Source organism: Acartia tonsa, chromosome 4 (assembly GCF_053477335.1).
Source record: "Acartia tonsa isolate MP-2025a chromosome 4, ASM5347733v1, whole genome shotgun sequence".
Lineage (NCBI taxonomy): Eukaryota > Metazoa > Arthropoda > Copepoda > Calanoida > Acartiidae > Acartia > Acartia tonsa.
The window spans coordinates 36,791,929-36,806,597 of record NC_137263.1 but is presented as its reverse complement, the minus strand read 5'-3'; the positions used below and the strand labels follow the sequence as shown (position 1 = coordinate 36,806,597).

General features: G+C 31.8%; 2 protein-coding genes and 1 long non-coding RNA gene across 3 annotated transcripts; all 3 read right to left on the bottom strand.

Annotated features, from left to right (window-relative positions):
• Nucleotides 1-1,727: 1,727 nt before the first annotated feature.
• LOC145318313 (cathepsin L-like) lies at nt 1,728-5,196 on the bottom strand. The gene is made up of 4 exons (XM_080159618.1): nt 4,906-5,196; nt 4,096-4,185; nt 3,584-3,656; nt 1,728-3,072 (listed from the first exon to the last, which is right to left on the bottom strand). The coding sequence occupies exons 1-4, from the start codon at nt 4,995-4,997 to the stop codon at nt 2,989-2,991; spliced, it is 339 nt and encodes a 112-aa protein (XP_080015744.1). The 5' UTR covers nt 4,998-5,196; the 3' UTR covers nt 1,728-2,988.
• On the bottom strand, nt 5,150-7,286 carry LOC145315456 (cathepsin L-like proteinase). Its single transcript, XM_080155438.1, has 6 exons — nt 7,263-7,286; nt 6,603-6,707; nt 6,253-6,306; nt 5,746-5,813; nt 5,363-5,507; nt 5,150-5,158 (listed from the first exon to the last, which is right to left on the bottom strand). The coding sequence occupies exons 1-6, from the start codon at nt 7,284-7,286 to the stop codon at nt 5,150-5,152; spliced, it is 405 nt and encodes a 134-aa protein (XP_080011564.1).
• A 262-nt stretch (nt 7,287-7,548) lies between these two features.
• Nucleotides 7,549-8,968, bottom strand: LOC145318312 (uncharacterized). The gene is made up of 3 exons (XR_013879305.1): nt 8,857-8,968; nt 8,285-8,402; nt 7,549-7,589 (listed from the first exon to the last, which is right to left on the bottom strand). It is a non-coding gene; the product is annotated as an uncharacterized LOC145318312 (long non-coding RNA).
• Between the last annotated feature and the right edge of the window lie 5,701 nt (nt 8,969-14,669).

Here is a 14,669-nt window from a genome sequence, read left to right as displayed (position 1 = left end):
CTTCCGTGCGTTTTTATTCACCTTAGGCTAGGTTATACTGGGTACAGAGTAAACTTAAAAATAAATAAGAAAAAAATATTACGTGCTTCTAGCACTGTAGCTAAAGTTGGAGGGTATAGTCCCTTTCGTGGCAACGCTCCTTAAAGAACGATTCTTCGTTTTTTCACAGTAGCTTTTCTCCTATTCCTAGCCCCGCCGGGGCCAATTGCTTAACACTGTGGGGCAATCCCCTAACCCAATACAACCTAAATAAAATAATCTATCAAAAGCCATTTTAAAAATACGACGAATCGTCCCTTAAGGGGCGTTGCCACGAAAGGGACTATTCCCAAGTTGGATATCTCATACAATACCTAGACCAGTTAAACTTTATTTTTAGAAAATCCAATGGATTACAAACTAGAAGAAATGGAATAAAATCCTAATAGTTCATGAATACTTTCACTCAAAGTGTCTAGCGAGCACATAATACCTTTCCTTATTGTTGAAATAAATATAAAATAAGGAGGATAGGTTTCCTTTGCCATATCCCTGCGGATGGCCCTAAATCAGCGGGGCCCAAACCTACTGGCGGGTCTTCCCTGTAAACTGGCCCAAAGTAAAAACAAACAAACAAAAATACCCCACCCCACCTTAAGTGGTATTTATTTCAATTTCTTTCAAAATAAGGGGGGGGGGTGTTGGTTGTATATAATGTAAATAGGAAAATATGCTATAATGAAAAATGTGATGTTATTATTTACAAGTTCATACTGCAAAACTCATTTTCATCCTGAATTTTACAGACAAGGTAAATAAAGACGAAACATGCAAAAATATTTAATATATTTTACCAGTTGGGGAGTTGAATACATTTTTATAGAAGCAGAAATATAATCTATGATTACGGTTTTTACCCTCTAAAAACGTAATCTACCTTTCCACTTTCCCCTCTCTTGGTGATGATATCATCAACGCCGATACGATTTTTGAAATGTACCATTCCACTTTCAATAGAGGCGAAACTGGAATGGTACATTTATGTTGACATATCTGCAGCGTATTCATAAACATTGATTTCCTTATTTAAATCGACATAATATTAATGGTATATTCTAGTTATTATTTTTATTTTACAAAAAAATTTAATTATAAATAGTATTTTATACATTCCTACGATTAACATAATTTAAAAATAGTATGTATGATTTCAATAATGTTGATGTTAAAAGTGTAAACCACCATTCAAGTTTCTCCTCTCTTGAAAGTGGAATAGTACATTTCAAAAATCGTATCGGCATTGATGATATCATCACCAAGAGAGGCAAAATTGGAATGGTAGATTACAAAAATCATATCGGCGTTGATGATATCATCGCCAAGAGAGGGGAAAGTGGAATGTAGATTACGTTTTTAGAGGGTCAAAACCCTAATCATAGATTATATTTCTGCTTCTATAAAAATGGATTTATTATTAGGTTATTTATTTCTATACAGATTAGGTTAGGTTAAGATACGAATGAAATAAGCCCTAACGGGAGTTGGCTATTTTAAAAACCTAAAAGATGGTCCAAAATTGGTTAGGTTAGGTTAAGTGTCCACTCTGACGTTTGGGACTCCTGCGTTTGTCCCAGGACCTATTTTAACCAATGCAATAGACAAATCAACATCTTCCTTTTATTGAAAAAAACATAAAAAAGAATAATTTTAATTTTATTTAAAATACATAATTTAAAAAGCATTTAAATTTACATTGATTGACTAGATAAATGCATATATAAGTTTAGATATCCATAAGTAGCGAAGTACAATAAAAATCATTGAAGGACAAGCGGACAAAGTAAATCATATAGAAGATGTTCAGTTGATAACTTTACAATAAAAAAAATGATAATAGTTATTTCTCGCATCGTATTATAAACGGCTTTCCGCGGATATAGAATGTACAATTATGAGATTAAATTCGGCACCTCGGGGCTAAAAAAACTGGTTTTATTCTTATGATTGTACATTTTTATATTAGTAGAAAGCTGGATATAAAACGATGCTAGACATAGTTTTTTCGTATAGATGAGAACCGGTTCCTATCCACCGGATTCGAATGAATACGAAAAAAAATATTAAATGTCTTATAAGACGGACCAAATAAATTATATACTGGATGTTCATTGATACAGGGAACCACTTCCAAATATCTTAAGTAGCAGCCGAGAAAATCCCATTTCCCCCATAACGTTACGGACGGACTGCCAGAGAAAGTGAATTATAGATTGACTTCGCTAATAAAAAGATAGCTTATTAAAAAAATTGCCAAAAATCGGTATTCTACTACGATTTAATAACAGAGCGACGTACAGACTTACGAAGAAAGTAATTTATAGAATAGCCTCGCTACTAAAAATTACATATATAAGAAGCATTAAGATAAAAGGGTACTAATTGATTCAAATTACATATAATCATTATACTGCAGATTTATTATAACATTGCAGAATGGACTAAATAAAGAAAAAAATTTTTATTTAATTAGAGGCATGTTTTAATATTCAATATTGTGAATTTAGGTTTTTTAGGTTTAATGAATTTAATTTTCATAAAAATGTTCAGATAGCAAAATTGCCCTTTCTATACATATATTATATTTATTGGCGGACAGGTTTGAACACAGTTAGTTTGTACAACCAAATAAAGATTTTATAAAAAAAAATCTCCAAAGTTTTTTAAGTTCATGAATAAAAAAACTTTAGGGGCCAGGTTAATAAACACTAAAATGTCCCCTTTTTCGTTTATAATATATGTATTTCTCCTCTAAAAAGTACTCTAGGGTAATTAAGAGTAAAAATGATTTATTTGTTTCTAGATATGATCTTAGGAGGGTGTGGACATCCTCCCCCCAAATAGTTTATAAGAAGTTTGACTATAAAGAAGAACCATGTCGGTTCAGCGGTTATCAAGATCCTTCGCTACAGACAAAAAAACTTACTATTGTATATAATAGGATATATTAGATTAAGGCAGTACATCATGTTGCTGTAATTTTGTCCCCAAAGGAAAGATTGGATTGGATAAAACTCCACAAGTTCCACAGTAAACCTAAAATAAAATAAGATTAGATTGCACCCAAAAAAAATTAATTTATTCCAAAGTTTTGTGAGTCATAAAAAAATATGTAATAAGCATTTTTTATTATCAACATTTTTCACAAATATTCATTCCTCTTTATAACGACCACACAAATCCTTTATTCCATCCCCACAACCCCTCCCAGTCTGTTATTTTTTTTAGAGATTATAACTACCCCCCCCCCCCTCCCTTTACCCTTAATTGACTTACCTAACCTAAAGTAAGCATATTAAACTATTTTTGTGAAAAGTCTATTTTGATCCATTAACAGAGGTAAGAATATTGCAGGACTAAGGTATAACTAACAAGCGAAATAAATCTAATATAATATTTGGGACGCAAATATAGAGGTCATCATTTCTACTATGTGTTGACCCCAACCAATGACAATTGAAATTAGTATAGGTTTTGTGATTTTTTTTCTGAGTTTACTTCGTTGTTGGTAAAAGCTGATAATATTGCAGCAGTGTTATTTCATTACCTTTCCACTCGCGGATTTGGCACACTTTAACTGATTGTGTCTTTTCAGTTTTATGTAGCCTTTCTCTCCCCACCTAAAATAAGAAAATAAAGGTTAAAAAAAAGCATTATGATTATGCTGCTACTTAGGATCCTTGCAGATTTTGTTTGAAGATACCCTTACCAAAGCATCCAGTATAGAACTAACATTGTCCGTCAGTCTTTTGGTAATGATAATAAAAAAAATCTATTTTGATTTGTAATGGTTTCGTGGTTTATTTGTCTAAACATTCTTTTTTTCTTTTTCTCGCCTTCTTTTTTTTATGAATATCTGCTCTAAAACTCACTTTGTCCGTTTTGAAGAGTAGCTTTGTACCAAAGGAGAAGGAACCAGGACTCTAGCAAACAATTCTAAGTAATTTTCTTTTTACCTTTATTTCTCCCCCTCAATACCCATATCCCTTTGATTACATCCTAATCCAGTTTCAGCCCTACTAAATGAATAAAAGCTTTGCTACTTAATAAAAAACCTACTTTTCTCCCCAGCTGTTTTTGATGATCCAGAAGTCTCCATGTGTTGTGTCAGAACCATAACCAACCAGTTGTACAGCATGGTTTATATCTGGTTTTTATAATATTCCATTGATTTATCTGTTCAATAGTTATATCCAGGGAGTAAGGGAGGGGACAATGGGCAATTAATTCAATATAAGAGTTATCAAAGAAAGGGCATGAAATCCAGTTTAATCCAATAAATTTGTAGGAAATTATAAAGGGATTGTTAATTGAATAATAGATTTCCATAGCGTCATGTAAAGTGAAATCACAACTTGTTTTTGATGAAATATATTGAGGTTTTTTGGTGTGATTTTTATATTAAAAGATTATTGGACCCGGCCAGCTGCTAGCAAGAATATGACTTCCCCTTTATATTCTGTTTATTTCCCTTGCCCCTTGCCCCCACCTCCCTTCTCCCTTCTCCCCGTCTGCTACATTCCAAACTAACACAATGAGTGTTTATTTCCCTTGCCCCCACTTCCCTTATCCCTTCTCCCCGTCTGCAATATTCAAAACATACATAACGAGTAGCGGCATTTCATGCGCAAGTACCCAAACTCAGTCAGAAACTGCTAAATTCTTGCACATTCCCTTTAAGCCAGTACCCAAAGTCTGAGACTCCTAAAAATTGAATATTCGATCCATTGTCCCCTCCCTTACTCCCTGAGTTATATCACTTTTTTATCACATTATATTTATTCCCTATTATCTAAAATGCTATAATTTTATCTTTCTTATTGCTCTACCTATGATTATGATTGTACTAGTTTTTATGTAAATATTCCTAAATTAGAGGCAGAAAGGCAGCCGTCAAAAACTCCACTATCATAGTGCTGCCACTTAGTCGCATCCACGCTAACTCCCAGTGGGCCTAACATTTAACATAGCTTAGGTTATAATCAGGGATCTTAGGGGATAAGACAATTAAGGATATATTGACAAAAAACATTCTGTAATTTATAGGTTAAAATGTTTTGGCCTTGTTGTTTGGAACTAACCAATCTAGATTTAATAAAATTACCCTAAGATTTTAAGCCAACTAATAAGAGAATTTGTCTTTATTAAACTTGTTTTCAGTCCAATAACCCCTCCCTCCCCGGGTTCTTATCCTGTAAGATGCACAACTATCCTAACATTATTTAATATTATGTCTGTTGGTTGGTCTGAAATATAGAACACATATCCCTACACTTTTTTGTTTATTAACGGTCTTCAAAAAGTATATATATGATAATTTAAAGACCAAAGCTATCCCTGTATTGTGAAGGTACTCCAAGGTTTTGTTCAGGTCATTATTGATGGAATCAAAGCCATTGATTGTAACTGCAGATGGAAACAGCTTAGGGATCTCACACTTTCCAGATTTTCCAATTATTCCAGAGGAGTATCTAAACATATTTAAAGTTATTTTCTCCTTCCTTTATTTATCACACTCTACCTCTAAAAGTATCATTTCAAGCAATTATTTGACACTTGTTAGAAACTTGTTTTTGAAAAATATTATTAAATAATCTAGAAATTTATATTCTTTGACTGTTGAGTAACAGAACGTAAAGAAAATTGTTCATACTCTGCAAGTATAATCTACCTATGTATGTAAAAAGACGACATTTTTAAAATACTCACGGATATTGTTTGTCAGCTGCCAAACCAAACAGAGAAACGTGGGCCAGCCCAAGTTCCGGGAAAGATCCCTAGTTTTATAAATTCACTTTTCAAGATTTATAGAATAACTATATAAGTAACTCATAAAAGTCTCAGGATAATTAGAAATTATGTTATCATTATAACTAAATTAGTAGGAGTTAGAAAATATATACCAATTGATTTAAAAATACCATCCAATAATTACAACAATTAAAGCTGAGGGTAAGTGTTCAAGGGAAGCCTTACAAAATCTTCTTAATTACCTATCACCCCAACCCCACCACCCCCAACCTTCAGTTTAGTCTGTTTAAACAACTGCCATTGGGTATGAAACAATAATGTGATCATTTATTAAATATGTATTTTAATTTTTTTTTGAAAAATTAACAGATTCAATTATTTAATTAATACTTCAAACCTAAAGTGTAGCCTAATAAAATTTTATTTGCAAATGATAATTTATAGTTATTCCATATACCTTTATACCTGACAACCATCAGCTTCAACAGAGGCCAGCAGTGAGGGACTGCATGATACTAGCTAAATTTGATTTCCAATCATTGAATTATATGGGCACTAGCTTTATTTATGACACCTGTCGTTCGCAGTATAGAAAAAGGATATATTATAAATCTTACTTATAAACATCTGTATTTTAGGAACGAAAAAATCTAAAAGTTTTTCTAATAGGATTGGATTGATACATTATTTAAATTTTATTTTATATCATACATATTGGTTTATCATGCTTTCTTGATCAAAAATTTAAAATTTTTCATTTTAAAGGAAAATAGCAAAATCACTATACTCTTCTTTTCTTTAAATGTGTCGCATACCTGTTGAGTTGAAAGTTGAACTAATTGTCCAGCTTGTATGGCAGCTTGTGATTCTATAGATTCAGTGACAGTAACTGCCCAACAGGAGCCACATCTACCTTGATCCTATTTCTATTCTTTTGCAAAAACACAAATTAAATAATTTTGTCTTACTGTAATAATTTTTTCATTTAATTTTCATTCTCATCCATTATTTACATCTTTATACACCTATATAAATAGATGGACAATTAGGCCATAAATTTTCCCAAAGAAAAGCTATATTCTTAGGAATCTTAACATTATATAACTGACTTACTAAATGGATATTGTTAAAAATAACTGCTCTGTTTCCCAATTATGTGGGCAGATTGTTCCATTACAGTGTTCCCATTGATTCAATAAAGGACTGATCATCTAGATTTTCAATATTTTTGTCTTTGCAAAAGTTACCTTTCCTTTACAGGAGAAATCACCTCTTTATCTCTCCAATCTATGAGTGTTGAGGAGAAATTTGTAGATATAGCTTTCAACCCTTTTACATGGTTTTGGGGAATATCATTTGATAGAGTTGGTGACCTTTTTATGAAAGGTTCTGTAGTGCAGCCGAGAACCTTTTTCCTAATTGTTCCTCAATATTGTAAAGTTTATATTTTAGAAAGACCTATGTATTGGTACTACCATTGTTTTGTTGTGCATTAGCATTTAGGTGCAGGGAGGTGACATTCTAAGCGCTATCTCTCATTTGTTGGGATTAAAACTTTAATAAATTTATTACATTTTATTTGGTTGATTCAAGCTAGCAGTTTTTTTAACTTTTCGACAAACAATTTTTATCTACAGAAAAGGGAAATTTTGTCTTTTACAGTGATATAAATATTAGATATAGATGGCTGAATAATTCAGTTTGTCCGTCTGTCCATTGATTGCATTGTTATATTTGTTTTAAATTTACAACATCATAACACCTAAATTCTTCTTCCGTTAAATCTGAGAATTTGTTAATACCTAAAAATATAGATGCTATAGATGATTTATTTATCTTTATCTTTACATTAAAAGATTAGCTATCTTATAGAGAATTTAAGGGGAAATACAACTTTAAAAGTCCCACAGAAAAATAAATCAGAAAAAAATGAATAATTTTTAAGTTATCATCTAGAGAATCCAGAGCGTTATCCGCTTGTAAAGGGATGCGATACGCCCACGGATATTTGGTTCAGTAACATCCAACAGACAACCAACCCTTTGATTGTACGACCTTTGTCTAGAAGTTCTAACTAAGATATTCCCCCTACCCTCACTAATAGTGTCACGTGCCAGACAGAGCAACAGTAGGTACCATTTTTAACAATACTCGAACCTGACACCTCCCCGACGGCTGAAGCCGCAGGTTAAAGTAAGTATGCTAATGGTAGTTTACGTATGGACAGAATTGTACATCCCCAATGATGATACACCAAATTACCCCCCATGTAGATTATAAATAGTGGTTGAAACGTCTAGACACTCAACTTTATAAACCAACCAATTTAAGTTCAATAAAATTTCCAAAGTTAAAAAGCCAAAAGAAAACGTAATTATAAAACTTTGGGGACGAGTTTAATAAACAGCCTATTGTCTCCTATCTCCATGACATATCCTGATTATGAAGTATCTGCGCCACAAATAAAAAAATAGCTTTGTGTACAAGTATATTTTACCTTTTTTATAACTATGATTTTCAGCATTAAACTTATTGATATCCAGGAGATTTTGATTGAATATTTGAAATCTTAATTCTTCTTCTTCTAAACTGCTATAAACAATTTTGTACTTTGTCTAAATAAAATTAGTTGAATTAAAATCATGATAAATTTTCAGACAATTTTATCATTTTTTATTTTGTGGCTATTTAGATTTTAAAAGCTACGCTTTTCTACATGTAGGGCCGGTCTGTCTGTACGTCCTTCCGTAAGTATCACATTCAAAGAAGTTTAAATGTTTTAGTGCTAATAAATACTTGATAGTTTTATCTAAAATATCGACTCCACTTATGAGGGAGCAAGTGTCGACCCTATACTTAAAATTTTAATTTTTGATAAAAAAAATTTATTAGGAGATATTTTTTCTAGTGGCTATATATATGGGAGTGTGGATGTACTCTCCCTTAGAATACTTATAAACCTTCACTGGACATATGATAAGCTCACTAAATCTTGTCTAGCGGTCTGCAAGATCTTAGGTTACAGACAGACAGACACAGAGAGTGACAGGCATCATGGTATAGGGATACCTTAAAAAGAGAGAAGTTAGCTGAATATTTTGGATGAAATCTAGCAGATACGAGACCTATTGTACAAAAGGTACACAACATCATTATTTTTAATGCCCCTATCATTTTCTCTGAAAACATTATTCTATTATGTCTGTTCTGTAAGATCTCTGAAATTTGTTGACAAATTAGACAAAGAACGATGACAAATATTTAAATATAAGGAAACGCCAAACAAACAAACGGTCAAAAAATTACATAGTAGATAATCATTTACAGGCGAGAATTTTTTTTTATCTTAGAAAAAAAAATTCTCCTCTGCAGACCTAAAAACGGACGAACAAGCAAAGTGAGTTATAGACAGAGAGAGCGAGAGACAGAGGGGGGGGGGAATGGGCTGTTCATTACACTAGTCCCCAAAGTTTTATAACAACTTTTTCTAATTCGTTGGCTTAACAACTTTTAATGAATTTTCATTGTTTGGTTTATTACGATGAGTGTCCAAAGTTTCAACCACTAATTGTAATCTACTGTAGGGGTAATTTTGTTTATTAACATTGGGGATGTACATTAATTTATCGGCCATTGTCTTATCTTTTAAATCTCTGGTAATAGAGAAGAATTTTCACAGGAAATTGTTAACATCTATGTATATTATTCAATAGAATCCAATAAAATCACCTTTCCTTTAAATTAGCTGACAGCTAGTCAAACCGAAAGATATTTTAATTTTAGCTTAGCTACCAAAAGCGCACAGTAAACAAGGATGACAACATCCATAAAAGCGAAGCACTGAAACGGTAGGACAAACGGACATTAACACTTGTATGGTGTCTGAACTGAATAATTAGAAAATAAAAGTATAATAGTCGAAGCAAGATTGTAAGTAAATTTGTTGAAAAACTGCTTGATACAGGATAATGTTTATGGACATACTTACATTCTTAGGACTTGATTATAGAGTTGCTTCGCTTATAATATTGTTCTTTGTTGTCCCAGGAATCAATATACCAAAAATCAGATCAAACGGATATTTAGATCACATAAAAATTTGTTGTTAAAAAAGTAGAAAAATCAACATGTTTAAAATGGACGTACTGACATTCTGGTAATGATTATAGAGTTGCCACGCTTTCTAAATCGTACCTAACTACTAGAGGAATCATCATGCAAAGTTTGAAATCGATAGGACAATTCTAACATGCCTAAATTAACGAATAAAAGCTATCTATCTCGGACGGACGGACTGACCGACCCTAATTATAGAAAAGCTTCGCTTTTAAAAAATCAAAATAGAAACCTAATACGCTTTTTGTGTTTAAAAAGTACAAGGGTAACAATAGATAAGTCCCTCTGAATAGATTTTGATCCTTTAAAATTTGTTTAAACAAGGATGACAACATCTATAAAAGCAAAGCTCTGGAACGTTAGGACCAACGAACATTAACACTTGTAGAGTGCCAGAACTGAAAAAGAAGAAAATAAATGTATAATGATTACCAAAATTGTAAGTAAATTTGTTGCAAAACTGCTTATATGATTATAGAGATGCTTTGCTCATAACATTGTACCTCGTTGTGATATTGTACCTCGTTGTGATATGAATCAGTATTCCAAAAATCAGATGATTAGGATAATTATATATAAATAAAAATTTGTTGGTGAAAAGGTTAGCAACATGTTTTAAATGAACGTATGACTTTCTGGTAACGATTATAGAGTTGCTACTCTTCCTAAATCGTACATAACTGTAAGTTTGAAATCTGTAGGAAAATTCAAACTTGTCTAAATTAACTGTTCCGGACGTACGGACGTTTTAACGGAACGAACCCTATTAAAAAAAACAAGAAAATTTGAAAGTAGGAATCAATACTATAAAAACTAAGTGAACAAGGATGACAACATCCATAAAAGCGAAGCACTGAAACGGTAGTACAAACGGACATTAACACTTGTATAGTGTCTAAACTGAATAATCAGAATATAAAAGTATAAGATTCGAAGCAAAATTGTAAGTAAATTTTTTGAAAAACTACTTGATACAGGATAATGTTTATGGACATACTTACATTTTTAGGACTTGATTATAGAGTTGCTTCGCTTATAATATTGTTCCTTGTTGTTCCAGGAATCAATATACGAAAAATCAGATCAAACGGATAATTAGATCACATAAAAATTTGTTGTTAAAAAAGTAAAAAAAATCAACATGTTTAAAATGGACATACGGACGTTCTGGTAATGATTATAGAGTTGCTATGCTTTCTAAATCGTACCTAACTCCTACAGGAATCATCATGCAAAGTTTGAAATCGATAGGACAATTCTAACATGCCTAAATTAACGAATAAAAGCTATCTATCTCGGACGGACGTACGGACGGACGGACCGACCCTAATTATAGAAAAGCTTCGCTTTTAATAAGAAAATCAAATCATGTAAAAAATAGACATACAGACTTTCTTGTAATGATTATGGGGTTGCAACGCTTTTAAATGTAACAAAGGATTCAACAATAAACATGCCAAGTTTTAAGACTTAAGAACAATTTTAACATGTCTAAACTAAGAACAATTTTAACATGTCTAAACTAACGATAATAGCAACTTACTGAGCCTTTTAAAAACCTGAAAATTAACAATTGAATAAGCATAATTTTCGCCAAATGTTGTTCACTGAAAGTTGCTTGCTAAACTAAGTACAAAAGCAACAATAAAGAACCTAAATATTCTGATTGAGTTGAGTTGTCTTAAAAAACAGCCAAAAATATTGTATAAATTTTAGCTATATTTTCTTCTCGTTATTTCTTTTCCTCTCATATTTTTGTATAATCACTCAACATGTCATTTATAATTCACTTTGTCCGTCTCTCCATTAATTATTTTTTCATTTGATACTCATGGATGTTGTTACCCTTGTTCATTGTTTATTTATTGATATGGTTAAAATTGATAACTTTGAATGCCCTAAAATTGGCATTCGTCTCTTTTTTTATGATTTTTAGTTAAATCGTGCATTTTTCTTTAAATTAAGTATGATTATTGGTCAATTCATGTATAATTTGGCTAAATATAAAATTATGGTGTTTTGTAAGTAACAACAAAGTAAACCGTTGGGCAAACCCAAGTTTAAAAAGAATAAACTAATTATTTATATATAAAAAAATAAGGAGAACAACAACCATAAAAGCGAAGATAAAATATTGCTTTTTGAAAAGCTAAACATCGCCATGTTTAAAATGGACCTGTGGACTTTCTGGTAATGATTATGGAGTTGCTACGATTTCTAAATTGCATAATTTTAGGAAGCATTATGTCAATGTTGAAATCGATAGGACAATTACAACACGCCTAATTCAACGATAAGGGTTTTCAATTTCGGACGGACGGACCGACCCTAATTATAGACAATCTCTCCTTTAGTAATGACGATTCTATCGTAACAAGGATGACAACATCCATAAAAGCGAAGCACTGAAACGGTAGGACAAACGGACATTAACACTAGAATAGTTTTAGAACTAAATAATCAGAATATAAAAGTATAAGAGTCGAAGCAAAATTGTAAGTAAATTTGTTGAAAAACTGCTTGATCCAGGATAATTTTTATGAACATACTTACATTTTAGGACTTAAATATAGAGTTGCTTCGTTTATAATATTGTACTTTGTTGTCCCAGGAATCAATATACCAAAAATCAGATTAATTGGATAATTAGATCACATAAAAATTTGTAGTTAAAAAAGTAAAAAAATCAACATGCTTAAAATGGACGTACGGACATTCTCATTATGATTATAGAGTTGCTACGCTTTCTAAATCGTACCTAACTACTAAAAAAGGTATCACCATGCAAAGTTTAAAATCGATATGACAATTATAACATGCCTAAATTAACGAAAAAGCTATCCGTCACGGACGGGCGGACGTATAGACCGACCCTATTTATAGAAAAGCTTCGCTTTTAAAAATGAAAGAAAAATATGTGAAGATTTTCTAGAATTAGAATTGTTCTGTTTATACTTTGTCTGAACATCCGGCCATCCGTATTTCAGTCCGTATCAGTTAGTTCAGATCATTAATTTAGTCATGATAGAATAGTGCTATAAAATTAGATTTTTAATGATGATTCCTGAAACAATTAAGAAATCGTAGAAACTATAATCTTCACCAAAAAAGTACGTACGTCCATCTTAGTTTTTAAGATGACATTCCATTATGCATGTGAATAAGAAAAATATATAATATTGACATTTCTGTAACAATAAGGCATAATCTAGGATGTATAGCAACCTGAAAACAACCAAAATAATATTTCATAATCATTTATTAGTTTAAAAATTCAGAACTTACTTTTTAAACTTGGTGTTTTGTCATTTTATTATTAAAATTCATTTTTAAATGGTGATTCCTAGGATTCTTCTGATTAATCATACCAAATTTTATTGAATATTGTCATCCTTGTTTCTGTGTACTTAACTTACGCAATTATAATTTCTTAATTGAGGTTTTTTACAGAACACCTTTTTATTGCTTTTTAAGTCGGGGTTTTTAGTCTTTAATTTGCTAATATAACAGATGAAAATTAGACTGTTATGGCTATTTAAAGTGATGACATACAGCTGTTACATAATGCCTTTAGAACTTTTATCTTATCAAGTACTTTAGGTGCGCTTTTTTGCGTATAATTCAAACAGGTTGCAATTGATTTTGTACCAAAGTGTCAGTAATCTGCATAAAAAAGCCATAAAGAAGTCGTAAAAGTGATTGGTTGCCGCTGTGGGTGTTTTAAAAAGGGCCGCTGTGGTGTAATTGCTGCTATATGGTTTAATTAGCGGCCTCGGATCAGATTTTCGACAACAAAAATGGGCTGCTTGGCTTTAGATTGCTAAGTTGCTTTAGTCTGTGGATCTACTAGTTTCATTCCATGTGGGCATATCCATGAGTGCCCAATCCTTGCGGGAAAACCTCTAATCTATGTAATCTTCCCTAGACTTTGAAACAAGATCTTTTATTTGCTGGCTGTTGGTTTCTTTTTAGTAGCGAAGCTACTCTATAATTCAATTTGTCTGTCTGTCCTTCCGTCAGTCAGTCAGTCAGTAACGCTGGGGGAAATGGGATTTACTCAGCTCCTATAAAAGATAGAAGGCTGAAACTCATTCAACAACATTCAATCAATATGGAGCATAATTAAGTAGAAAATATTAATAGCGGTCGGACTGTTTATAAGCAGCTTTTTAGCCTCTTTTATTTTCAAAACTGATTTTCTCGGCACATGTCAAAGATAGAAGGCTAAAACTTCTTGTCAACATTCCTATCAATATGGAGCTTAATTAAGTATTAAACATTAATAGCGGTCGGACTGCTTTTTAGCCGCGTTTACTTTTTACAGCAGATTTTCTCGGTTCCTACAAAAGATACACGGCTATATTCCCTTGCCTATATTCCTTTCTTTATGATCCATAATTAGGTATAAAAATCTATGGTAGTCTGACTGATTTTAAGCAGCTTTTTAGCTGCTTTTCTTTTTAAACCTTTCAGACATAAACCTTATTTTTTAAGGTTTCATGATTTAAATTTTTTGCATATTTATTTGCACATATCTCTCTTTCTTTTCTTTGTTATGATAACAGTAAATCAGCTCTATAAATCACTTTGTCCGCTTGTCTATTTCATAATAGATTTTGTGCTTCGCTACTTATGGATGTTGTCATCCTTGTTTAGATCTAATTGGGTGGGTTAAACAAGCTAAGTCCAAACTTTTCAACCAATTATTTGTTTAAGCTCGTGTTTTACTATTCACTTAAAAAGTATATCACTTAGAGTTTTAATTT

Bases quoted from the DNA above. Each gene is read 5' to 3' on its own strand.
- LOC145318313 (XM_080159618.1), bottom strand. From the start codon at position 4,997: ATGTTAGGCCCACTGGGAGTTAGCGTGGATGCGACTAAGTGGCAGCAC. The intron at 4,186-4,905 runs AGGAATATTTAC...ATTATAAAAACC, and splicing joins TGCCTTTCTGCCTCTAATTT to AGATATAAACCATGCTGTAC. The intron at 3,657-4,095 runs GTAGGTTTTTTA...TTCTTATTTTAG, and splicing joins AAAAACAGCTGGGGAGAAAA to GTGGGGAGAGAAAGGCTACA.
- LOC145315456 (XM_080155438.1), bottom strand. From the start codon at position 7,286: ATGCTAATGCACAACAAAACAATG. The intron at 6,708-7,262 runs GTAGTACCAATA...GAATAGAAATAG, and splicing joins TAATGCACAACAAAACAATG to GATCAAGGTAGATGTGGCTC. The intron at 5,814-6,252 runs GTATAAAGGTAT...TTATAAAACTAG, and splicing joins TTGAAGCTGATGGTTGTCAG to GGATCTTTCCCGGAACTTGG.